The sequence below is a fragment of the Ipomoea triloba genome, chromosome 13 (genome assembly GCF_003576645.1).
Source record: "Ipomoea triloba cultivar NCNSP0323 chromosome 13, ASM357664v1".
Lineage (NCBI taxonomy): Eukaryota > Viridiplantae > Streptophyta > Magnoliopsida > Solanales > Convolvulaceae > Ipomoea > Ipomoea triloba.
The window spans coordinates 5,598,327-5,623,818 of NC_044928.1; the positions used below are offsets into that span (position 1 = coordinate 5,598,327).

The 25,492-nt window shown below is 33.6% G+C and overlaps 5 protein-coding genes, 1 long non-coding RNA gene, 1 other non-coding gene and 1 pseudogene across 7 annotated transcripts in view; 5 read left to right on the forward strand and 3 right to left on the reverse strand.

Moving 5' to 3' along the window:
- The first annotated feature begins 3,779 nt into the window (after window positions 1–3,779).
- Window positions 3,780–7,514, forward strand: LOC116002693 (tetraspanin-10). The gene is made up of 11 exons (XM_031242861.1): window positions 3,780–4,030; window positions 4,751–4,863; window positions 4,967–5,021; window positions 5,120–5,175; window positions 5,796–5,843; window positions 6,054–6,102; window positions 6,273–6,356; window positions 6,452–6,519; window positions 6,766–6,891; window positions 6,984–7,059; window positions 7,214–7,514. The coding sequence occupies exons 1-11, from the start codon at window positions 3,980–3,982 to the stop codon at window positions 7,277–7,279; spliced, it is 792 nt and encodes a 263-aa protein (XP_031098721.1). The 5' UTR covers window positions 3,780–3,979; the 3' UTR covers window positions 7,280–7,514.
- Window positions 7,515–12,621: 5,107 nt separating this feature from the next.
- LOC116002762 (selenoprotein H-like) lies at window positions 12,622–13,460 on the forward strand. The gene has a single exon (XM_031242926.1). It carries the CDS (start codon window positions 12,711–12,713, stop codon window positions 13,179–13,181), a length of 471 nt encoding a protein of 156 aa, XP_031098786.1. The 5' UTR covers window positions 12,622–12,710; the 3' UTR covers window positions 13,182–13,460.
- A 219-nt stretch (window positions 13,461–13,679) lies between these two features.
- Window positions 13,680–13,864, forward strand: LOC116003202 (annotated as a pseudogene).
- Window positions 13,865–18,684: 4,820 nt separating this feature from the next.
- Window positions 18,685–18,878, forward strand: LOC116003200. The gene has a single exon (XR_004094635.1). It is a non-coding gene; the product is annotated as a U2 spliceosomal RNA (small nuclear RNA).
- A 1,362-nt stretch (window positions 18,879–20,240) lies between these two features.
- LOC116001023 (probable DEAD-box ATP-dependent RNA helicase 48) overlaps window positions 20,241–25,492 on the forward strand; it is a 20,866-nt gene continuing 15,614 nt past the window's right edge. The window contains exon 1 of the mRNA XM_031240926.1: window positions 20,241–20,259. The gene's annotated coding sequence lies outside the window, so the exon portion shown is untranslated. The remainder of the gene's footprint in view (window positions 20,260–25,492) is intronic.
- LOC116001093 lies at window positions 20,824–21,311 on the reverse strand. The gene is made up of 2 exons (XM_031240992.1): window positions 21,197–21,311; window positions 20,824–21,108 (listed from the first exon to the last, which is right to left on the reverse strand). The coding sequence occupies exons 1-2, from the start codon at window positions 21,308–21,310 to the stop codon at window positions 20,824–20,826; spliced, it is 399 nt and encodes a 132-aa protein (XP_031096852.1). The 5' UTR covers window position 21,311.
- Window positions 21,449–22,325, reverse strand: LOC116001094 (replication protein A 70 kDa DNA-binding subunit B-like). The gene is made up of 5 exons (XM_031240993.1): window positions 22,222–22,325; window positions 22,032–22,128; window positions 21,788–21,918; window positions 21,624–21,702; window positions 21,449–21,482 (listed from the first exon to the last, which is right to left on the reverse strand). The coding sequence occupies exons 1-5, from the start codon at window positions 22,292–22,294 to the stop codon at window positions 21,449–21,451; spliced, it is 414 nt and encodes a 137-aa protein (XP_031096853.1). The 5' UTR covers window positions 22,295–22,325.
- Window positions 22,383–25,492, reverse strand: part of LOC116001025 — an 11,871-nt gene continuing 8,761 nt past the window's right edge. The window contains exons 3-4 of the long non-coding RNA XR_004094212.1: window positions 22,615–22,772; window positions 22,383–22,504 (exon numbers count right to left, since the gene is read on the reverse strand). This is a non-coding gene — a long non-coding RNA (uncharacterized LOC116001025). The remainder of the gene's footprint in view (window positions 22,505–22,614; window positions 22,773–25,492) is intronic.

Sequence of the window (25,492 nt, forward strand, 5' to 3'; positions counted from 1 at the left end):
ATATATATATATATATATATATATATATATATATATATATATATATATATATATATATATATATATATATATATATATATATATATATATATATATATATTAGTGATTAGGAAAAACCGAAAAGGGCACAATAAACACCGAATGTTTTGTTTTTTCCTACTTTGTCTTTTGTTGGTGGAAGAATATTCCACAAGTCACTTACTCCACCCAATGCCACCATTCCATGTTTTATGGGTTGCACTACCCATTGCTGCAGAAGAAGAACTGAAGAGGGAATACCCTAGTAATAGAGTGAAGCTGTTGTGAAGAAAATCATTTTCTTCTTCCTCTTCTTTATGGCTTTACGCATTCAGCCTCACTTCTCTCCCTCACTAGTCACTTCCTCAAGCAGTCAAGCTTCAATAGTCCGGTCGCCGCTGCTACATCGCGAGTCTCCGGCCATAGCCTCCATCCGTGGTCGCCGACTCGCCGACTCCGTTGTCGCAGTCAAGCTCACTGTTGATTATTATTATTATTAATTTGTTTTTATTTATTATTATAGTTAAATCTATGATTGTAAATTTCTCTATTATTATAGTGAATATACAATACTGTTATTGTGAATTTATTTATTCTATTTAGTTGTTTTTACTTTTGATTCTTTAAGTTTATTCAAAGGTAGCTAGACCAAGTTCGTTCAATATACATATATATTACTTTAATGTAATATACGGAGTACATATATTTTCATTATTGCTGCTAACAACTCATTTGACATTCAAAGTTTGCATTATTTTATTAGATTTATTAGTGTTGACTATGGGATTGACCGGGGATGGGGATTCCCCGACCCCGCCCCGTCCCCACTGGGGATGGGGACGGGGACGGGGAGTATACTCCCCGCCCCCGCCCTGCCCCGTTGCCATCCCTAGGCCCTATGCCGAGGTCGCACCTTGGCACAGAGCTGAGGCGTGAAAAAAAACACTCTTGGCATAAAGTGGAAAACAATACGAAACAGCATGAAGTCTTTATGATATTATTCGTGAAGTCTTTAACGCAAAGTAATAATCTCAAAAACAAAAGTCATAATCTCAAAAAATACGACTGCTAATATCAAAAACAATACGAGTACTAATATAAAAAACACGAAAGTAGCTAGGCACCCTCTGCCCTGGTGATGTCTTCCACGAATATGTCTTCCATGGAGGCACGGGGAGCACTGGTGTTTAGGGGAAGATCGGAAAGATGAGACATCCTGGAATCAACAACATCGCCATCAGCAACATCGGTAGCAGCAGAGCATCCTCAACAATTATTTCACATTTGGACTCAGGGGTCAGGATTCTCATATATTGCTGGCAAGCCCATGGCCAGGGGATCGAAGTTGGGATCGATCCTTCACGCTAAGCACCAGGTAAATCTGTTGCTGCATGGTGTACATTCCAAGCTTAAATGTTACATGCGATTCCGCCTCAAGTGCGTCTCGGCCCGCCTTGGACTTCAAAAACTCCTCAGCAGCCTCAACAGTGTTCATAAACTCTTTGACATCATCCTTGAACTTGGCTTACTGCTTGTAGGCCTCTCCTACTTCTTTAAGGGACTCCTTCAGCGCGACAGCAGTGGCACGAGTCTTCTCGTGCTCCTTTTGTTCCTGCTTCAGCTCAAGTACTAACGCTGCGTGGTCGGCCTTTAGTTTCTTGAGCTCAGCTTGCTCGGCTATTAGTTTCTTGAGCTTAGCTTCCCGTGACACTAATAGCCCATGGAGGTTCTTCTTTTCAGCAAGGAGGCCGTTCTTTTCATCAAGGGCCTTACTGCATATCACTTCACATTAAGCATGTAGAATTTGTCCTTCCAACAAAGCCTGCAAGCGACAAGGGTTAGAACAAGAAGTGTTTATGTACCAAAAAAAAAAAAAGAGTCAAAATAAGCAACCAACCTCCAACATGTGTTTGAGATACTGCTCCTGTAGCACGGTCACTTCGTGAGCATCCAGGATCTCCACATACGCCGAAAGGATAAGACGTCGAGCGAACTTTGGGGCATTGATACTCTGTCCTCTTTCCCTTTACTACTTTCTTCTTCTTTGCTCTTCTTCTGCCAGCATTTTGAACTTTGCATCTCCTCCCCAATCTCCCTGTCATCAACTTCCCAGCAACTTCCATCACCATAACCACAAGCCAAAACCCAAAACATAAAATCTCACCCACAAAACCTAACCCATCTCTCTCTCTCTCTCTCTCTCTCTCTCCTTTATGTATCTTTCTGTGATCTTTTTCATTACTTTTCTTGCCACTTTAAGTGTTTTTTTTTAATTACAGTCGATGAAAAAAGATGGCGGAGAAATGATGAAGAAGATGGCAATTTGACCAAAAGTGAGGAAGGAGGAGAAATTAGCCTATTAACCCTGCTTTTAACAGTCAACTAATGAAATTGTTAATGGAGAATTAAATTGGGTAAAATCATCAAAATCCGGGACTTAATTGAATATAAAAAATCACTTAAAACTAAATTGAATAAAATCACTATAGTCGATGACTAATTTGGATAGAGTTAATACCTAAAATTGTCCTCGATTATAGTGGTTTTTCTCAATTTTGTCCTAAACGACTTTGGTCTCATAAAGTAGTCCCAGACTTTTGTGTTACCGCTCAAAATTGTCCTCCGTTTGTTAAGCCGTCAAAAGAGTGTTAAGTGCAGGGATAATATTGTCATTTCATATTTAGGTCTGATAATTAACCAGAGGAAATGGAGTTTGTTCGTCTTCTTCCCTGTCCCCAAAGATTTTCATCAATTTTTTCACTATGATTACTAGTTTTCCCAACAACAGATTCCACTTGCTCATTCTCCTCATTACCATCTCCATTATCAACATCATATCAATATCCAATCTTCAGTTAAAGACCACACCTTTGATTTTACCAAGCTTCGCCGTCCATCCCTTCTCACTGCCGCTTTACGTCCTTCGCTGGAAGTGGAGTTATTGCTGTTTCTCGTCGTCGTGAAGACTCCTACGCCGGAGATGGAGTTCGTCGGAGAAGATCCATGTTCAGTCATGTTGCTGCATCGGGAGGAGAGGAGAGAAGACGAAGGTCGTTGGCGTTCTTCCTATGCTGATCTACTGCTAGGTTGGTCCACCGCTGTAAGCCACGCGACGAACTGTTGCTTGACATCGGAGTTTTGGAGCTCGTCGCTGCTGTGTTGCCGCCGTGCTGCTGAAGACCGGTGAGTAGAGGAAGGAGACCGGAAGAGAAGATTTAATATAAATTGACTATATTACCCCTGTACTTAACACCCTTTTGACAGCTTAACAAACAGAGGACAATTTTGAGCGATAAAACAAAAGTTTGGGACAACTTTATGAGACCAAAGTCGTTTAGGACAAAATTGAGAAAAACCACTATAGTCGATGACAATTTTGGGTATTAACTCAATTTGGATATTAAGTCAAAAAGTAAGTAAAAGAAAAGTTGTTTGATGGAAATTGTGCAATTGAAACATTTGGACAACTCTAATTTACCGTTATAATCTCATCGTTCTCGCAGATGAAGTCTAAACAGGGTTAAAGAGGAAGGGCTAATAAGGTAATATCCCACAAACATATTTGAAAGGCAAATTAATCAGATGCTTTACCTTTTTGAACTTAGACCTCTCTATGTTCTTTTGTCGGGTCCTAGACTGTTACCCATTTCAAAACATGTGAGGTTATCCTTTTATTCCCCAAATTACCCTTGTCTTTTCACTATAATTACAAGAAACTGCCATTCTCCTTTAAAATCTCTTCCAATTCTCCTGTCTTCTCCACCCGTGTTTCCCTTTCTTGCACTGTAAGTGCCACTTCACAAAGCAAGTACCACAAGCTTCATCTCCTTTCCCTTTCTCATAGCCAAAAGCTGCAGGAAATCTCTCTTTTATCTGTATTTGTATGTTCAGGTACTGGGTATGTTGGGTTGTGGGGTTCTTGAGTGAGTAGGAAGCTAAGAGGAGCTGAAGGAAGGTGGAAATGGGGTCGGTTAGCAATTTTGTGATCAGGTGGATCAATTTTCTCACAATGGTAATGTGCCCTGTTCTTGTTTTCTCTTTCTTTATCGCCTGCTGATGCTTTCCTGTTTTGGGTATCTCGATTTGCATGTGTAATTTTGGAATTCTGGTTCCTGTTTATGGCTATTTGCTCATCAATTGGACTGTGTTTTCTTTTTGGTGATGAAAAATTGGTTCTTTAGTTCTCTGTAGGAAGCTGTTGCTATAAATTTGTAAATGGCAATATTATTGATGCACTCACTAAGTCACTAATGTGGAATTTAGAGAGTTTTAAGGATCATTTATTTAATGTTTGCATTAAAGAAAATGAAATCTTTTGAGGCTTTTTTGTGAGTGAAGAGGAATTCTGCAGTCACTATCCTAGGGCGTGCTGGGATAAACTCCGCCTTGTTATCAACTTAGGTTGTCTATGGCTAATTGACTCACCCAAAGTCCAATAGGCATAGGTTGTCCATAGTTGACAAGTTCAAACCAAGAAGGCCAATGGGCCGTTCCCCAAGGAGTCGAACTTGTAATTTGTGGTTACAAGTCAAAAGCGTGACGAACTTGGTTGGGATTGCCCCACTCTTTTGAGACTTCTTGAGCTTACTGTGCATAAATTTGTAAATGGCAATACTTTGGAGCCTTGGTGTAATAGGATGGTTTATCCTGGGATGAAGTAGGAAAGCTGTGTATTGTTTTGGTAGGTTGGCCCTTAATGAGTTATCTCTAATTTTTTATCTTCAAAATGCAGATTTTAGCCGTGGGTGTAATTGGTTTTGGGGTCTGGATGGGTGCTAATCACGATGGCTGTAGAAAATCTCTAGCTCTCCACATTATTATTCTTGGCGCGTTGATATTTGTAGTGTAAGCTTGCATTTATGATTTTATTGTTTTTAACCATAGTTTGTCATATTTTATAGTATTCCTCTCAATGTTGTTATGAGCCTTTTCTTTTTTGAATTTTCAGATCTGTTTTTGGATTTCTTGGTGCGTGGAAGAGCAACTCCATATTATTGTGGATTGTATGTTCTATCCTCATCTGATAAATATTGACTGTGTACAGAAGAATTGCATTGTGTATTTTAGTATCTAATGTTTGTTCCTTAACTTTGGGTTTCAGTACTTGATCATGCTGTTCTTCATTTTGGTGGCAATCTTGATCTTTACGGTCTTGGCGTAAGTACCTCGTAATGGAAATCATTTTAGTTAATTTGTGTTTCTACTAACCCGCATGAGGTTAGGTTGCCTTCCTTTAGTAACCACAGGAACTTGATGTATGTTATGCTATTAACCGAGACTATCTGCACGTGTTTACTGGTCTTTTCAACTTGTCATTTCCATAGCGTGAGAACTTCATTGCTATTCTTACCCAGCATTCACACACACACACACACACCGAGAAGGCAGTTACGAATACAAGTATATATTTACATTCATGGACCTTGTGACCCTAGCCTGCAAAGGACCACAAGGAGGTAAATTAGCCTAGGTTGCCCATAACTGACCGGTTCAAACCAAGAAGGCTGGGATTTGAACTCATAACCTTGTGGTTACAAGTTTGTATCCTTAGGCATTTTGGCTAGGGTTACCCCCTTTATGTTCCTTTCTTGTTTGAAGTTTTGAATGTGTACTTTGTCTTTTCCGCCTTTCTGGCTGTGGCTTCTATCTGATAGTTAACCTTTCACGATCTGCCTGAGCAGCTTGGTCGCCAATCCATGTGGTAATGGACTTGTTGAACGTAGTGCCTTACACCTTGCTTATATGTGTTATATTGCTTCTCCTTTCTACTATTGCAGATTTATTGTAACAAATAATGGCTCTGGTCACAGCGTAAACGGTTTGAGGTAAGATCTCTTGTACTACTGTGCGCCTAATTCAACCATTACCATCCTTCATTCTCCTTCCCCTCTCTCCCCTTTACTTCTGATCTTACCGTATTTTCATGGGCTTTATCTAAATTGTTATTGTTCGTGTATCCATTTATCTTTTATTTGCACTGGTTATATTTGCTCAGGTCGATGAGAATCTTAGTTATACATTTTATGCGATTTTAGGTACAAGGAGTATCAGCTTCAAGATTACCATTCATGGTTCCTAAAACAAGTATGTACTAATAAGAGCATCAAGTTTCTGAATTTTCTCGAGGGAAGGCCGAGAGACCTTTTGCCCCTATCCCTTCGGTTTGGTCAAACCTTCCAAGGATATGCGGTTGTTATAACATTCGAAGAGGATTTCATCTTTCGCTAACCATTTATGTCCTATGTTTTATATAGCTCAATAGCTCGCACAACTGGGAACGCCTGAAGAGCTGTCTTGTCAAATCCGCCAACTGTGATAACCTGTCCAAAAGATATAAGGTTGGCATTTCAGCCTGCAGCTTCGTTTATTGATTTTTTCTTTTTTTTTTTTTGGTCTCTGAAATCATGCAGATTCTTGAACTTATTACCTGCAGACTCTCAAACAATATAAATCTGCAAAACTAAGTCCAATCGAAGCGGGATGCTGCAGACCACCATCTGAGTAAGTATTTTTTCGCCTATTTCTTTGACTTAAACGCCAATATGCTGCTCTCGTTGGGAGTCGAACTTTGAATCTTGTGGTTATCAAGTCAACTATCTGACTAACTTGACTGGAGTTGCCTCCATTGTACATTTGTACTGCTTTCTTTGGAGTATATAATTGTTGAGCATATACAATATATATAAATATAAATATAAATGTACAGTCTCATTATCAGTTTAAACTTACGATATTGCTCATTTTTAGGTGTGGTTATCCTGCGAGGAACGCCTCATATTACGACTTGAGCTTTCATCCGACCAGTTCCAATAAGGATTGCAAGCTGTACAAGAACAAAAGGGACATTAAGTGTTATAACTGCGATTCCTGCAAGTGAGTTACCTTCTCGAGTTCTCGTGTTTCTTCTACTTTTCCAGCGCGTTATGCCCTCGTTGTCAAATGTTTTTGTCCTTTCATGCTTACAGGGCTGGCGTTGCTCAGTACATGAAAACAGAATGGAGGGTTGTCGCAATCTTTAACCTCATCCTCTTCATCGTCCTGGTAGCACACTACACTACATCCCCGTTAACTCTGAGAAATCACAGCGTTTCGTTTCAAACATTCACATGTTAATTAAGCTTTTGTCGTATGCACGTACTGTCACTGACTGCCTTAGCCAATAGGGCTGAACTCCATTTTTGTTTCGGTTTTGCAGTCGATGATCTACTTTGTGGGATGTTGCGCGAGACAAAATGCTGCCAGGAGCTGCTCCAAAGTCTGAGAGAGGTTGCAGTGGTCCTTGTGTATTAGCAGTGTTCTTGTGTGTATTGACAATCCATTTTTCTAAACAAATTTTCCCACTTGCAAGAAGAGTTAGATGGAGATATTAATTTGTGGAAAAAAAAAAAATGACAACTATGTAATTTAGGTTCCATTTTGAAAATCAAAGTTGTGTTCAAAATGTGATAAATGTACTCAATTAATCAGAGAAATTTTTCACCCGTTTAGAATGATAATTAGGATGTCATACATGATAGGCAAAGTAAAATAGTCTAGTAAAATTTCCTTTGATTTGTGATAAAACTTTTACCGATCATCACAAGTATGGTAATTGTGCATATTGACAACTTTTGCTTTTTAATTACCAAATGTCATAGGATGGACTGAAATCATTTCGGGGTTTTCAATGTTTGAGAGGGTATGGAAAATTAAACACAACAGGAAATGACTTTTGGTCAGAAGAAAATAGTTTTGTTTTTCTAGAAAATAACTTCTCTTTTTTTGGGAAGTCATTTTTCATATTCACACTATTATTTTTCTTGACTTCTTCCACGAATGCTTCCTAGGCTATTCCGGTGTCTACCTTCTTCCACCATCGTATAATTTTAATTTTTTTTTTTTTACCTTTAGTGGCCGACCTTGGAAACCCACAGTTGTAAACCAGGACTCTACTTTTTTTCTTTTTTTCTCTTTGTTATTTGGGAAGAAAAAAAAAAACTGCTTGGCAAAACCTAGCTATTGTCAATTTTTTTTTTTAGTTAACAATAATTAAAATTTCAATTATACAATTCTGCTCAATTTCCAGATAAATGAAGCAAACACAGAAATACAATTTTTTTAGAATGCAACGAATCAGGGAAAATGAAAATATTTTTTGAAAAATGACCCATTTTATAGAAAACATTTTTCAGGAGTCATTTTTCTAGTTTTCAAACACACTCAAGAGGAAGTTTGGTAATTTTCAATTAATTAAATTCTTGAAAAAATATTTCAAAGGAATTAATTAACATGTTTGATTTTTATTAAATTACTTAAAAATTAATTAAGATATTTGGTTTGTTTATATATACATTGCAGCCTTTGCATGCAGACCATATCCTAGGGATTCCCTGGCCCCTTAGCTTTTATTGTTCGATCTACCCGGCCGTACTGTTTCTGCATGTTGCTTCCTTCGTGACGGAAAGTAGCATCGTCGCCGCCTGCACATTGTCATCATGGCCACAATTCAATTCTTCCACCACTGTCCCTATTCTCGCAGCACGACTACGCGTCGTTCCCACACGCTCTCTTTCAATTGTTCGATTGTACTGTGTTATTGAGAGACATGATCATGCATTGTTTCATTCTCCTTCGTCACCTGCTTCTCCATTTCGATTCTCCTCAACATCTCTTCCATCTAGCTTTAGAACCTTGGATATACGTACGCCTTTTAAAAACAAACAAAAGGCGTAAAACAAATCAATCTCATATTTTAAAATGTAGAGAGAGGGAAGGAAACCTTCACAATGTACTGCAACCTTCATCTTGGTCAATGTTAGTCCCTATGCAACAAATGTGTTAAGAACAACGTAATCGTGTTGTCTATTTACACCAATGATACCTCTCTCCCCTTCGCTAAATCCATGTCCATTCGCGGTGACCAAAACTCTAACTTGGAACAAATACATTTTTTTTTAATCCAAGTACAATTAAGAATGTATCTCCCTTCCATTAAAAAAACACTTCATTTACGGGGCGTTTGGTTGGAGGGAAGAAATTTGGTGGGAAAAGAATTGCAATTCCAATGGAAAAGAATAATGCAGGAATAAAGTAGGAGTTTAAATTCCAGTGTTTGATTTTGCAGGAATACAATTACTGGGAATTTCTATTCCAATATTTGGTATACATGGGGATTGAGTGGGAATAATTAGTATAAAGTCCAAAATGTGGTTGTTGTTGTTGTTGTTGTTATTATTATTATTATTTTTTTTATAATTGAAATTATTTTACAAATTGTTAGACTTGTTGCATATAAAGAATGCAAATGTTGAAGAGTTCTGCATATAAAAAATTCAAAGGAACACTGAACATACACGAAAGTTGTTGTATATGAACAATGCATATAAAGAATGCAAATTTTGAATAGTTGTTGCATATAAAGATTTAAATGAACATACACAAAGGGAAGTCGAAGAATAATACACGCTATAATTTAGAAGGGAAAGTCATGCATCAATTTTAGGTTAAAAAATTGAGGGGTAATTTTGTCTCAAGATTACCTTTTTTTTCTTCCTAAAATCCATGGAATTAAAATCCTAAGGAGCGCCATGGGATTCTAATTCCATGAAAATGAGGGAATTGCAATTCCGTGGAATTGCGGCAATTCCCTCCAATCAAACGAAAAAATTTATTTGCATTTGGAATTAGGTGAGAATTAAGTGGGAATGAAATTTTAATTCCCTCCAACCAAACACCCTGTTAAGCTTTATATTTTCCCTCCTAATAAGTAATGACACACATGTATTTTCCATCTGCATGCATGGAGAGTTGTCATCCCTACGGTCTTCTCCCACCACAACTGTCATAAACTATTGTATGTAGCCACATATCACCGAAATAATAAGAATTTATAAGGAAGATTTTGCATAAAGATGAAAAATAAATAAATCCTCCGTTTAATTACACAAATTTTAGAATAAATGGGATTCTTGCTTTATTTGTTTTCTATCTTTACACAAAATCTTCCTTATAAATTCTATATATTACTGGTTGTTTTAATAAGCTTAGTATTATTAAATTTGGGCGGCTAATTATTAATATCCTATTTGGTTCCATTATTTTCGCACACTCCTCCTTTTAAATTCTTGATACTACTAATTCTTTTCCATTTTCCCTTTTAATGTGAAATAACCTTATGATTCTCGCATATGGGAGGTCATGAGATTGAGTTTTAGTGGGGGCAATGTTGACTCTTTGTGCTACAAGTCTACAACGGATTGAGAAAGTATGTATGAATAAATACTACAATGTAATAGAGTTCGTAGAATCAAAAAAAAAAAAAAAAACTTATGATTAATAACAGTTTGGGCGTGAAACTACACATGAGGATTTTATTTTTATTAATAAGTATAGATTATCTATTATCAATTATAAAATTATTAAATATTACATCAATTTCAATTTTGGGTAACAGTCGTGATCCCCTAGCATATATATCAATTGCTTATATTAGTTCGTGATTTCCTAGCGTATAGAATTGGATAATGGCTGAACATACAATAAGCATCCAAATACTCTTGATTTTCATTCATGTTTTCTACCATATATACGAAAATACAAAATGTAAAAGAAATATGTACCCTCTATATGGAAGTTGGTCAAAATAGAGGATAATTATTACGTAATATAATTATATAAATATCTAAAAACATAATAAGTCTCAATCCAGGTTATACCCCTGGTTTATGTCCGTTTTTTTTCTGTTAAATTTTTTTGTACCTTATGCTATAAAAGTTGTACTTTATAATTTTTTGGACAAAAATATCCCTACCGTTATAACTTCTGTTATCTTTTCACATTATAATTACTATGCACATGCATACACAATAGTTTTTCTTACATTCTTCAATGGTAAGTTTGAATTCATTTAGATTTTAATTAAATATTAGCATAGTTATATTTAGTAATTTATCATTTCTATAATTCTTACTTCAATAATATTATTGAATATATATACACACACACACACACACACTATTATTTAAAAATATTAATATTATAAATGAGCAGCAACATAATGCATTTGCAGTTGAATTGAGACAAGATTTTGGGTATCAATATGTGGAAGTTGTTGAATTGAGATAGTTGAAATCAAGTATTATGTATATCCATATATGAATATGAATTTATAATGGAAATATCTCTAATTAGAAGAAGACTATATTTAAACAAATTTTATTCATTTTCAAAGACAAAAATGTTGTAATACAACGTTGAGTACCCTTAAAATTATAGTGGAATATAATTTGAATTTCTTGTATTAATTTCAAATACATACACAAGAAAAATTTTACTTGAATATCAATGGAACTTCGACAACTAAAAAAAACACATTATATCTATTTCAAAATGATTTACTAATTGGGTATAAATATTGGGCGCAAGTCTTCGCGCAAAGCGCGTATAAAAAACTAGTTGTAATATATTTGTAAATATATTCTTACTGTATATAGTAAATAGTAAAAAAAAATGACTAACTTACCATGAATATCAAATACTAATATCAATTACCGTATACGCTAACATTATATTTTTTCGAAAAAAAAATTATTACCATGAATATCAATTAGTGTATATATAAATTATTATATATTAAATAACAGTATTTTAAAATATGTAAAAAAAATTATTGATTAGTATAACTGGATGTGCATGTGTAATATTTATATTTATATATTTACATAATAATGCAATTATCGTGAATTTAGAAAGTATATTACCGTGAATTACGTTATTATCATGAGAATTACGGTATAATTTATGTCTACTGAGAGAATTAGGTATAATTTGTGAAATTGGAAACAATATTACCAATTAATAAGTATTAGTTAATTTCCATATAACATTTTTTCCCATAGCGTAAACTGAATGTGCGTGTATATGTTTTTTTTTTTTTGGAAATAGAATTTGCAAACAATAATATTACCAATTATATTATAGAATATCGTACATAATATTACCATTTATGCTATTATGTTATTACCTAATTAATATGTCTTTTCTACACGGTATTATAAAAACGTAAAAGAAAAATACGCAAAATTTGCAAACAATAATAGTACCAATTATATTATAGAATATCATACATAATATTATCAATTATGCTATTATGATATTACCTAATTAATATGTTTTTTATTGATGGTGTTATATTATTACGTTAATACGTGGATATAGAAACAATATTACAAATTAATAGATATTAGTTGATTTCTATTTTATATTTTCTTACCAAATAAGCTTTATTAATTATTTGACCAATAAAATATTTAATTAATTGACTTCAATAGTTTGGAAAAAAAATAAAATAACAGAATTTTACTTCTATATATAGTAAAAATTGTGTATTGTTTACAAATTACACGTGTGATCCAGTTTGTGAAGTTAATCAACCCCTTACCCCTCCCACTTCTCGGGGATGACAACGTGGATATTTGGTGCGGCGCCCCCATGTACTTGTGGTGTCTAAACCAATCGTGACCGTCGAAAAGCGCGGGAAAACGCTGGCACACTGATGAGGTGACCCCCCAAAAGGCCAAAAGTCTTCTTCACTCACAAAAAGCTGAACCCATCGAATAGACAAATCACTTCTTCAATATTCTCTCTCTCTCTCTCTCTCTCTCTTCCTTATTTCGCATTAAACCGTCTAAAGTTGTTGTCTTTATCCTCAAAAAATGGCACCCAGGAAAAGAACAGCTGTGGAGCCCTCGACCAGGGTGACTCGGAGCTCGACTCGCCTCCTGGTCAACGCCAACTCGGACAACTCGGTGGAGCCGCCCAAGGCCAAGAAGCCCAAGAAAACCGCCGCCGCCGCCGCCGCAACCAAGGAAGTGAAAGCAACCCTCCCGGCGGCGCCGGCGGCGGAGGAAGGGGTGGGGGATGGGAGGACCATCGTGATAGAGCACTGCAAGCAGTGCAACTCGTTCAAGACTCGGGCTTTGACGGTGAAGGAGGGATTGGAGAAAGGCGTCGCCGGCGTGAACGTGGTCGTTAACCCGGAAAAGCCCCGCCGGGGATGCTTCGAGATCCGTCAAGAGAATGGGGAGAAGTTCATCAGTCTTCTGGATATGAAGAGGCCATTTGCACCCATGAAGGCTCTCGACATGGATAAGGTTGTCTCTGACATCCTTGACAAAATCAAATAGATTTTGGGTTTCTCTATTATAAGTTTGGGACTTTTCTCATCTCTTTTTCGCAGTTTTTTTTTTTTTGGAAATCTTTTGCAGTCGAATTCCTAGTTTTAGGGTGTTCTTGGGAGGAAAAAACAGAAAAATCAAGTTTAGTCATTTGTATTTATCATCATCCTACTGTTTCATGTTTGTCTTGGTAGGGATTTGGATGAATGCTGCTGTACCTCATTGTAATCCAGACTTATGAACTCCATTTTGTTAATGATTCTCTGTTTCTTGATTGAGTTTATCCAATCTATAGCATAATTTGGTTATTATTTTCCTGTTTTTCACTTCTTTATTCGTCTAAATTTCAAGTTAAATGTTTGTCTGTACTTAAAGAATAGAGACGATGAAGAATTGAAGAAGCGGTGAAGCTATTTGGTAGCAGTTTTTTGTCCCACATCGGTTGGGCAGAGGGAGTTGATGAGTGTGGGAGGTTATAAAAGAAGAGGGATGTGCACGTAGAAAACCATACCTTTCTCGGCCTTTTGGCTAAGATCAAGTGTAGTATCTGTTCTTATCAGTTTAATATCTGATACGTGGGCTATTTGCCCACATGATATTAACTCACTTTTTTTAGGGGGAAGGCCCATTAAGGCAGCTTGTTGTCTGGGCCTTCGAGCGTTGCACTATAGCCTCGGCCTGGCGCACCCCACCAAGCCCAGTTTAAGAATTCTTAGCCCAGTTGGTTTCGTCACTGCGTCACTGGTTAGCCCACTTGGCTTTATAGTAGTAGTTCTTTTTGTTAGTGCGCTTGTGTTGGGTTTAGGTCTCCGTATATGAACTATTTGTGTATATGCTCTTAAATATTTGTTTTGTTCTTCTACAAGCTTAATGTAATTAATTGTAAATAATCTAAACTTAAATATACTATACGGTTCTAAATTTATATAGTTCAAAATTTTGTTATTTTTGGTTCTAAATTTATATGGTTCAAAATTCTGTTATTGATTTTAGTATTGTTGTGGTATTGTTGTTTTTTATCCTTCTTCTTTTGTATAAAAATAGTACCATAAAAATAGTGTCACAATAATAATATGATCGAATAAAAATATTCTAATAAACAAAGACTATAGATTATCACTTATAAATTTTGAACTAATAATTAAATTAACTGTCTAATTTATTCTAAATAATCAAAACTTAAATAGATAATAGAAGATAATGCAGTTAAGATTATATACTCTTAGTTTAATTTTTGTATTATGACTTTTCAGTTTTCACTAATATTAAAATACCTTTTTACTATACTAAAATGGAATTTATTAGTAGTTCACCATTATAAGGTAATGGTTATATAATTTGTTATTTTTAGAAAGATGATTTTACATGGACAAAACATTTTTACCATCTGACAACATATTATTTATATTTAATTAATAAATAGATTATTTTTAGGATCTTACATGGGTAAAATATTTTTACCATCTAACGTAATAATATATGAATGTTTAATTAATAAGTAGATTATTTTTTAAGTCGGGTGACATCGATCCATTCATATTAATTAATGAATAAAATGAGTTTTATTTGATAGTTCAATTTTTTTTTTAATCTATGTACCATTATTTTTTTAGGATTACAAAATCACTTCTTTTAATCCTAGGTATACTTTTATAATTTCTTTAATATGCTGCTCTTCCACTCGAACATATTTGATACAATATGCTTCATTGAAGGTGATTTTTGTCAGTGGGAATTTTAAGCCCATTTCGTTTAGTCAGTGGGAAGCACACTTGGCTCAGTTGGCTATATAATAGTTGTTCCTTTTGCTAGTGCGCTTGTGTTGGGTTTAGGTTTCTGTATATGAACTCTATTGGTGTATATGCTCTTAATTATTTGTTTTGTTCTTCTACAAGTTTAATGTAATTTATTGTAAATAATCAAAACTTAAATAGATAATACAGAGTAGAGTTATTTCTCAAAATAGTCCGTCGCATTTTTAATTTTGTAGGGAGTGAGAGTTTGTTTATTTTCATTCTCAGATAATACAGAGTGAGTTCGTTTATTTTCATTTTTGTTGTTAGATTTTCAATTTTGTAGGGGGTGAGAGTTTGTTTATTTGCATTCTCAATAAATAATGAGTGAGTTTGTTTATTTTCATTTTTGTTGTTAGACTCTATCCAACTAAATTTTTTGTAGATATTTTTTTTTTACAAAAAAAAATAGAGACCATTTTGAGAAAAAATTCTTTTATTTTTGTTTTTAGACTCTATCAAATTATAATTTGTGTAGTTAAAATTTTATACTCAAACCATAAAATTTTCAACTTTATTTAGAGACTTTTTCCTTCGGTCTAAGCATACAAAATTTTCCTCTATCCTATTAAATTTTACAATACATTCCGTAACTTTCATAAATAATCATATCACTACTACAAATACATTTTTAACGTCGATTATTTTAGGCATGACAGATGTAATAATAAATAAATGGTATGACTTCGATTTTATAAAACTGACGTTGTATATATTATTTTTATTTTTGTAAACAAGTACTACATACAACGTCAGTTTTTAGTCATAAATTTAAACAAGTACTACATACCACGTCGGTTATTAAATAAAACAACGTGCTATCTTGTTTAAACAACAACAACAACAACAATAATAATATAGGATGTCGATTTTTAGACAAACTGACGTTGTATATGTTTTAATTTTTTTTTTCTCTATCCTATAAGTTTTACAATATGTTTCGTAACTTTCATAAATGTTTATAGGAGAGAAATAAGAACCAATCTTATTCTTACATCTGTAAAAATCCAACGAGTATAATCAAATTTTTTTAAAAAAATACGATAACATTTTCATAATTATCATCAACTTCATTGCGCAAACTTTAACACAATTACAAGTTCTTGCCATTTTGAAGTTTGTTTGCATTTTATATATGAATATTAATAAACTTAAATTTGAAAGTAAAACTTTTAACCAAGGCATGTAAAACAAAAAAAATATTTTCAACTATAAAAATAATATTTATTGTGATACATAGTGATTGATTGTCTATAGATGGAACTTTTAATATGACTTTTTTTTTTAGATATATAAGAACATAACAATATAAAAATAAAAAGAATATAAGTATTTATAAAAGTTACGAAATGTATTGTAAAACTTGATAAAGATATAGGAAATGCTCGTATGTTTACACATAGAGAAAAAAATTGTAGAGAAAATTGAAAATTTTGGGATTGAAGTGTGAGATTTTAACTATTTATATTTGTGAGAAAAAATATACAAAAATTCTAATTTGATAGAGTCTAAAAACAAAAATAGAAATAAGTAAAAATAAAATAAAATAAATTTTTTCAATAAAATGATCTTTTTTTTTATGAGAGAAAAAATATATGAATTCTAATTTGGTAGAGTATAAAAACAAAAATGAAATAAATAAAATAGTTTTTTCTTTTTTTCAAAAAATGGTCCATCGAGTATTGTTGAGTGTATTAGGCACAAAATAGGTGAACGGACCAAATTGTCCTCCATTTTAACGCTGAGTAAACAGAATATCTAACGGAGGACTGATTGGGTGAGGTTTTGAAAGTCGATGGACCATATTAGGTGCAACTGAAAGTCGAAATGCAAAATTAAGAATAAGCAATAGTCGAGGAACCATTTTGGGAAAAACTCTACAGTGTAGAAGATAATGTTGTTAAGGTTTATATACTACGGAGTATAAGTTAAATTTAGATTTAATTTTATTTTTGGTCTTAAATTTATAGGTGATAGTTTATGTCATTTTTTTATTTGCACTTTTGGTCTTAGTATTATTGTGACATAATTATTTTTTGCCATTTATCAACAAAACAATTTAAATATTATTAAATACAAGAGTATTTCGATCTTCAATTATTGTTTTTTTTTAAAAGAAGCATAAATAATATAGCGTTTGAACCTACTTTTCACACACACACACATATAAAGTTAGGACTAAATAAAAATGTTCTAATAAAAAAACTCTAAAAGTGAATTAGTTTACCTATATAAATCTTGAACTAAAATAAAATTAACTCTCTAATTTATTGTAAATAATCAAAACTTAAATAGATAAATGCAGTTAAGGGCTTAAGGTTATATATTGTAAGTTTAATTTTTTCTATTTATGACTTTTCACTATATTAAAATTCCTTTACTATACTAAAATGGGACTTATTAGTAGTTCATCATTAGAAGATAACAGTTTACAATATAATTTGTTATTTTTAGAATAATGATTATACATGGATAAAAAACGTAATAATATATTATTCGTATTTAATTAATAAGTAAATTAATTTTAGGATCTTACATGAACAAAATGTGTTTACTATCTAACGTCATGATATATGATTGTATTTAATTAATATATAGATTATTTATTTATAATATAGTATCTGTTCATAGCTACTTTTTAAAGTAAATGAAGTACAAAGAGCTAATATCAGCTCCACTGAGGTTCGATTTCACCCCTCCCATGTGGGGGTGCAACCGAATGCCTACTAGACTACACGGTCTTTGGCAACCATAATTGACAAAAGCACAAAGAGATTATCAGACTAATTGAATGACTAGCTCGTTTGGAGTTGCTCTCACACACATGGATTCTAAGTTTTCTTTAAATTAATTTAAATTTTTATTAAAATAGAGGAAAACACATTGAATAGATCAATTAATTTTTATGATTTGTATAATTTGATACAATCGAGCAAAAAACATGTGTAATATTAACATTTATTTACCTATTGTTTTTAGTAGGAACCCAATCACATTCTTAAAAATATATAAATAAAGAGATTTTAAGTTAAAAAAATAATCTCAACGAAAGAACAGAAAAAAACCGTAATCGTGGAACTATGTTTAAAATTGATTCGCTATCTTTCAGTGATGCTATGAGCGTTATAATTTCAGTCTCACATGATGAATGGATTAATGATAGTATAGTTCGAGTATGGAAACTATAGTACCTTCGACGAACTCGAACAAACGGGTTGAACACAAGCTTTTTCGGAATGAATGGACAAAGAATTTGAGGAAGAAGACAGTGTTTAAGAATAGGAAAAGAAGAGGGGGACCATAAATCAAATGCGACTTAAAATTGTCATTTTTGCTAAAAGTTTCTAATACATTTGTTTTGTCAAGGATCCAAAATTTTATTTTAATTATATTTTAAAAAATACATTGATTTCTTGCAAAGAAAGAGACAATCGTATGGTACATCGTTTTTTGTTAAAATAAAAAAATTTAAATAGCATATAGAATATATTGACCTTAACAAGAAGGAGAAAAATTTCAGGCCAATTCAGGGATGGGGGTGGGTAAGATGTGACCAGTAGAGCAGCTGTTGGCAATTTGGCATTGAAGAATCTGTGAAGTATTAGAGATATGACTATTTGAGTATTTGGCAGCTATGTTTGTTTCCCACATCGGTTTGGTAGAGGGAGTAGATGGGTGTGGGAGCTTATAAAAGAAGTGGGCTGTAGATATTGTAAAGCATACCTTTCTCGGCCTTTTGGCTAAGATCAAGTGTAGTATCTGTTTTTATCAGTTTAATATCTGATACGTGGGCTATTAGCCCACACGATATTAACTCACTTTTTTTAGGGGGAAGGCCCATTAAGGTAGCTTGCTGTTTGGGCCTTCGAGCGTCGCCTTGGCGTTGCACCCCACCAAGTCCAGTTTAAGAATTTTAAGCCCATTTCGCTTAGTCATTTGGAGGCTCACTTGGCTATATATACTTTTGCTAGTGTGCTTGTGTTTAGATCTCTGTATATGAATTATTTGTGAATAATGTGATTAAAAAAAAACCATTGTTGAATGACTTATGCGACATTATATTGTTGTGGCGAATGCCACATTCTAAGATCATTCTTATCAATGGAGTTTTTGCTCTCAGAAGCATTCCATTGGCGCATCCACTTTTGTACTGTTCTAAGCTCCCATTACCATATTTTGCAGAAGCACTCCAAGCTCCCATATCAAAAAATTACCATATTTTGAAGAAACACTCCACCTTCTCTCTCTCCTCTCTTCTCTCATATGACATGGCATGATCCTTGACATTATCCCCACAAAAAACTATTGATAAGGGTGCCCTAAGCCCATTGTATGCGACATTACACGTCAAATGGGTGGTCAAATATTGTATGCGATGTTTTGTTCTTAAACATATTTAGTCAAAATATTTGACCACCCATATATATATATATATCGCTCAATAGTTTAATGTTGAAACAATTAAAATCAGATTGAGGTTGTCTTCAATTGCATATATTTTTTGCTCAATAATCTATTGAAACAATTAAAATTCTATAAAACCCTTAAAAAACATAGGAACTTATAAAAAAAAATGGAGATCCCACGAATGCAATATTTACAAAAAAAAAAAAGAAATATTAGGAGTACTTTCAAATAGTTTACGTAACACTTTCTTGTTGTACGATACTGCCTACTCTTTTTCTTCGCTTCCAATTTAAAATTTTCCATTCGTTTCAAAGGTGCACACATAGTGTGCTGTTAAAATGAGTTTAGTCTGTTTCGCCTTGCAAAAAAGTGAGATGGACTGGACTCGAGTTTTAGAAGCCCGTTTTAGAGCGGGTCGGGAGCTTGCCGCTTATTCTATTTGGAAAATGATATATGTACTCCTATGAAATAAAACTCCCGTCATGTGTCGTGATTTGATTTATAGAATATGTGGCCCAATTAATTTTTTATAGATGAATCAGAATATGACACCTAAACTGGGAGTAAGAAATGAAGTATGTGTAGTATTACTCATTTTATTTTATTTTATTTTTTAAAAAAAGTCAGTTAGGGTGAAAGAAAGAGAGAGGCGACAACTGAAACCTTGAACCCAGCCGCTACTCTTCACTTCTTCTGTTCTTCAGTCCTAATTCCCTCGCTTTCTCCCTCTCTCTAATTCGACGCATAGATCGACGAGGCCTCACTGCCCCACCCACCGTCACAGACTCACAACCCCCTCACAACGACCACTCCGCCCACTCGCCCAGCCGGATTCAGCGACACCGCAGACCAAGAGTCCAAGACCAAGCAGTCAGCTGGCCTCACAGGTAATTGAACTAATTTTTTTTTTAATTTCTGTTTTTTATTTTCCAGTGTTGGCAGTGTATAATGTATTGTACATTTGTATTATTGTATATTTGTAATTTTTTATGACTGTATATCACTATATAACTATACATATTTATTGCATAATTAGTATAATAGATTAATAGTAGTTTGTAGACGAGTTTAGTAGTTTACAGACTTACAGTAGTAGTTTACAGTTAGTATATATTAGCAATTTAGCATTGTTGTATATTATTTGCCATTTGCCAGTGTATTGTATATTGTATACTAGTTACCGGGCACGCGCTTTGCGCGAAACGACATGCCCAATGACCTATTAATGCGTTGAGAATTTGTTTTGAAATAATATATATAATTTGAATTAAAAGTGTAATAGCCAAAAAGACTTTAACTTATAATTACCTAGCATCAAATTAAGGCCACAACATTTGATGCCATGAAAGTTGCAAAATATCATACATTTTTTTGTTTTACATTTGCAAAATATCATACATATTTGACCATTGTAGCAAAAGTTCAAAATGGATAGATGTAAGGTCATAGAATTATCCAAGCTTGACCAATTTTGATTTTTTTATCGGTAACTTCATTGTCAAAATCTCCAAAAGCTTTGGAATATGCTCATCTGAAGTGTTATCATCTGTGTCGTCATAGATCAGTTTTCTCTTAACCCTTTTAGCGTGTGCAATTTTCTTTTGCTCTTGCAGAGATATAATTGAGTACCTGACTTGCTCAGTTCCTCTAAAATTTTGCTTTTTGCAAAGGAGTTCCACTTTGAAAGTTTTGTTATCCAACTTCTCTTTAACGTTTTGCATATCAATAGACTCATTCTGCACGAAGAAAGAAAAACAATATTCATATCTAGATATAGTGCATTTATAAATACAATGAGTATCATGATTTTGGCAAAAAAGTTACCTTCTTGTCCATGTCAACCAATTTGCTGGCAGAAACTGAAAGTAGCTCTTCAACGATGTTTCCAAACAGTACAGACTCAAGAAAGTCATTGTTTTCGATAAGTTCAATGGTCATCATACACCTGAAGTTCATATATATATATATATATATATATATATATATATATATATATATATATTAGCACTTATATAGAGGAATGTAATGATTTTAAAAATAGAAACTTTACCGTGGTTTTGCAATTGNTGGTCAAAATCAAGGAATGCAACGCACAGAATTTGATAATGCCCTATTGATAAAGTAGAAAAATTAACATTATGTGGAACAAATATATATATATATATATATATATATATATATATATATATATATATACATTTGTATGTATATGTATATACTATATACATTTGTATGTATATATATACTATACCATTGACAAAGTTCTTCTGCTGTAGGTGTTGCAATATGTAATTCAATAACAGAACCAAATCTTGTTGACAAAGAGAGTCCTAACAATAGCATTTCAAATAAGTTTTAAGAAAAAGATAAGTGTAAAAATAGAGTTCAAAATGAAAAAGAATATTGTATACATACCACTGTAGTTTGTCACCTCAACATTTTTTGCCAAAATAACAGGAAAATTTCCTATTGTAAGTTGTTTCTCCAACTCAACTCCTTCTACTTTTGAGTATTTTCCCCAAAGAGTAAAAATGACTTGTTTTGCCCTAAACATGACCATAAAGCAAAACAAAATACATGAGTGACATTTATATGTAGCATTAATTAAACAATCAATTATGTATTGTTAGTAAAAGCAGTAACATATAGCATAACTTACTGCTTATCAACCAACACAAAATCTGCAGCATCAATTTTTCCATTTTTTGAATCAACATGCTTCCTTGGAAGCTTGTGTATAACAATAGCCATAACACCTAAATTTGATTGAAAGAAAGGTTAAAATAAAATGAGAGTTATGGAATTAGATGATGAAGAATAAAGGTTATAAAAACATGTGTAAAACATACTGATTTTTTTCATCGTATTAATGTACTTGTGAAAATGAGAGAATGAAATTTCATCAATTTCTGGGTCTTCCATGACTTCGAGTTTATCTTCATCAGGAACAACAGTAACAGTACATTTTCTAGTTAAGGTCCAAAGGCAATTGTATCTTTCATCTGGAAGCACAAGATTCCCTCTAGGAATTGATACAATTGCATCTGTGATAATGTATGTTGCATTCAAGCTTAACTTATTATCAAAGATGTCAATTTCATTTGCATACGTCATCGCCTGGACTTTGTATCCCTTAAAATAATGCAAATTAAATTTTAAAAAAAAATCAATATATGTAGATTGAAACATAGCTGTTATACTATAAGCAAAATAAAGAAATTAAATGTAATAGTTATACTCACTGCTTCATCTTGAAGAATAATTGGCCTGTATTTGTTACCCGGAGTAGTTTTGGAGTCTTGGGCATCCAATTTCTTTACAACACATACCTTACAAGACCAATCTTTTTCCCCAGGGGATACATCTGATATCAACAATTTTCTCACCATTGTGGTAATACCTGCATAATAATGTATGGAGTATTAATTGGTATACATTATTTAAGATAAAATATTAAAACCAACATAAAACAAATGTGTAGAGGATGTAATAAAGTGCAAAAGATAGATCAAGTATTTCGTACTTAGGGGAAGTCATTTATGCGAACTTGTATCAATCTGGGTCTGAATGCATTGTAAAATTTCGGGGTACACAATGTTATCCGTTATATTAGTGGTCTGATCTTCAGCTTCTTCTGTGTGTATTATTAGCTTAATAGAATCTGAGTTTCTTGCTCGAGACATGGCAACATACAACTGTCCATGAGAGAATACTGCTTCTTTTAAGTATATTCCAACAAAATCTAAAGTTTGACCTTGGGCTTTATTTATTGTCATTGCAAAACAAAGTTTTATAGGAAACTGATGTCTTTTGAAAGGAATTGGACAATTCTCATCCTTTGAAATCTGTAATGGTATCCGCGGTATAAACACATGATTGCCTTTATGTTCCCCTGTTGCAATGTAGCAGCTGATAACAAAATCTTTTAACTCATCACAAATAAGTCTTGTACCATTGCACAATCCTTCAGATGGATTCAAATTTCTCAACAATATTATTGGGCAATTTTTCTTGAGTATTAGAGTATGTGGAGGCATGCCAGATGGTGAAAGAGTATGTAAATAGTCTTCACAATGTAGATATTTTGTTGAATCAAGGGGCTCATCATAACTCACATAGCACTTGCTTACACCAGGAAATTTATCTATTAATGTGACATTTATATCATCAACAAATTCATTCTTTGAAGTTAGAAGCGCTCTAGTCATCAACGAATATGGGTCGTTGATAAAGTTGTTCATGTCTGGGTAGACTGCTTTAAACAAAACATCAAGTGAAGATTTTTGTTGACATTGGAGGAGAAACGAATTTGGAATTTTAATCTTGTTACCAACCAGAGTCGGCTCAATCCCATTTCCAATGCGCATCAAATAAGCGGAAAATCCTGGGTCTAATTTAGCACGCATGTTTTCTTCCAATCTTAAATGTTGGATTTTTGGCCATATTGATGGTGATTTTACCAAACTTGCTTCAATCATGTCTTCTCTTTTCCCACCCCTAATAACTGGCAACGTTTGACGAAAGTCACCTCCAAAAACTACAACTTTTCCTCCAAAAGTGTCTTCTGAATTCATTAGATCTCTAAGAGTTACCTCAAGGCTCTCTACACATTTACGATTGGCCATGGAAGCTTCATCCCACAATATCAACTTGCTATGCCTTAGTAATTCAGCTTCTGCACTTTGTTTACTAATATTACACACATATCTATTATCCCCATCAATAGGAATCTTAAACCTAGAATGAGCCGTTCTACCACCAGGTAGAATTGAAGCGGCAATACCTGAACTCGCTGTAGCTAGTGCAATAAATCCTTGTGACCGAACCTTTGCCAATAAACATCTATAAAGAAATGTTTTTCCTGTTCCACCAGGGCCACCAAGAAAAAATACTCCACCACAATCTGAATGTACAGCAACCATAATTTTATCAAAAGCCAATCGTTGCATGTCATTTAGTTTGTCAATACAATGCAAGTCATATTCATTGACTCCTAGGTTTCTTTCTACCTCAACTTCTTTATATTGTCTTTGGGAATCAGAAAGATAAACATCAAGGTCAGGTAATTTAAATTCGGTGATTTTTCTACCATTTTTTTTGTAGCAAGTGCTTCACAAGTTGAAGTGCTTTGAGTTCAGCTTCAAACTTAGTATACTTAGTTGAGTTCATAAAATCTTGACAAAAGAATTCCTTATATTTATTCCAAAACCTTACTGGATTAGGTAAATCACAAAAGATTAGTAGAGTAGCAAATAACTGTCGCAAACTTGTTGGCATTTGACACAAAATAACTTCTTCAATGCAACTCTCTATGCTACAATCACTGGATAGCAGTCCCAATTTTTCAGCAGCCTCTCTAAAGGTCTCCATTGTATGTCCTTTAATTATCTTCAAACTACAAAAAGAAGTAGGAGCTCTGACATTCATTAGTAATAATCTTAAATAATAACGTTCACCTTCTGACGGCATAACTGATACAACTCTTCCAATGACCTCTCTTTGTTTCCTTTGATGCCAACGCTTATCATTCAATGACCAAACAAAGAATTCTGGAAACTCAAGATATAATAAGTTAAGTTGTTTTGCAAGTTGATCTACTCTGTTCATATAGAAAAATTGAGTTAGCATTGTGCGAGAACGATAATTTTGTTCTCCATTCTTTTCATCAACGATGCTAACCAACTTCTCGTGTTTATTGAATTTGATATACTGATAGTTTGGTAAATGAACTTGCAAATGCACAACAGAAGGTTTCATTTCAGCAAGATTAAAGCTAAAAATCCTCCATGCTGCCTCAGGAGGTGATACCCATCTTGCATTCTGAAATTCTTTAATTTCATCATATTCCTCAACAACATTATTTCCACACAACTGAATGCTAACTCTATCATGTCCTTTATAAATATATTTAACACATTTAATTCCCGCACATATTTCAACATTAACATGGCAATCAAACTTCTCCAATAAATATTTGTTATAAGGAACAACCCATCGATTATCCAACACATGTCCCCTAACAAAAACAGTTTTAAAAGTATCCCTCCTACGATAAATAGGGTAGGAATCATCACCCAAAACTGTTTCATTAGAAAACGATTTAGGGTATTTACTTTTACA

What these genes read in the sequence shown, in the direction of transcription:
- LOC116001094 (XM_031240993.1), bottom strand. Translation starts at nt 22,294, where the DNA reads ATGGAAGACCCAGAAATTGATGAAATTTCATTCTCTCATTTTCACAAG. An exon ending in TAATACGATGAAAAAAATCA is followed by an intron (nt 22,129 to 22,221) that starts GTATGTTTTACA and finishes AATCAAATTTAG; the next exon opens with GTGTTATGGCTATTGTTATA. An exon ending in TTTGTGTTGGTTGATAAGCA is followed by an intron (nt 21,919 to 22,031) that starts GTAAGTTATGCT and finishes GGTCATGTTTAG; the next exon opens with GGCAAAACAAGTCATTTTTA.
- LOC116001093 (XM_031240992.1), bottom strand. Translation starts at nt 21,310, where the DNA reads ATGACCATTGAACTTATCGAAAACAATGACTTTCTTGAGTCTGTACTG. An exon ending in TGGTTGACATGGACAAGAAG is followed by an intron (nt 21,109 to 21,196) that starts GTAACTTTTTTG and finishes TTCTTCGTGCAG; the next exon opens with AATGAGTCTATTGATATGCA.
- LOC116002693 (XM_031242861.1), top strand. Translation starts at nt 3,980, where the DNA reads ATGGGGTCGGTTAGCAATTTTGTGATCAGGTGGATCAATTTTCTCACA. An exon ending in TTGATCTTTACGGTCTTGGC is followed by an intron (nt 5,176 to 5,795) that starts GTAAGTACCTCG and finishes CTACTATTGCAG; the next exon opens with ATTTATTGTAACAAATAATG. An exon ending in TATAACTGCGATTCCTGCAA is followed by an intron (nt 6,892 to 6,983) that starts GTGAGTTACCTT and finishes TCATGCTTACAG; the next exon opens with GGCTGGCGTTGCTCAGTACA.
- LOC116002762 (XM_031242926.1), top strand. Translation starts at nt 12,711, where the DNA reads ATGGCACCCAGGAAAAGAACAGCTGTGGAGCCCTCGACCAGGGTGACT.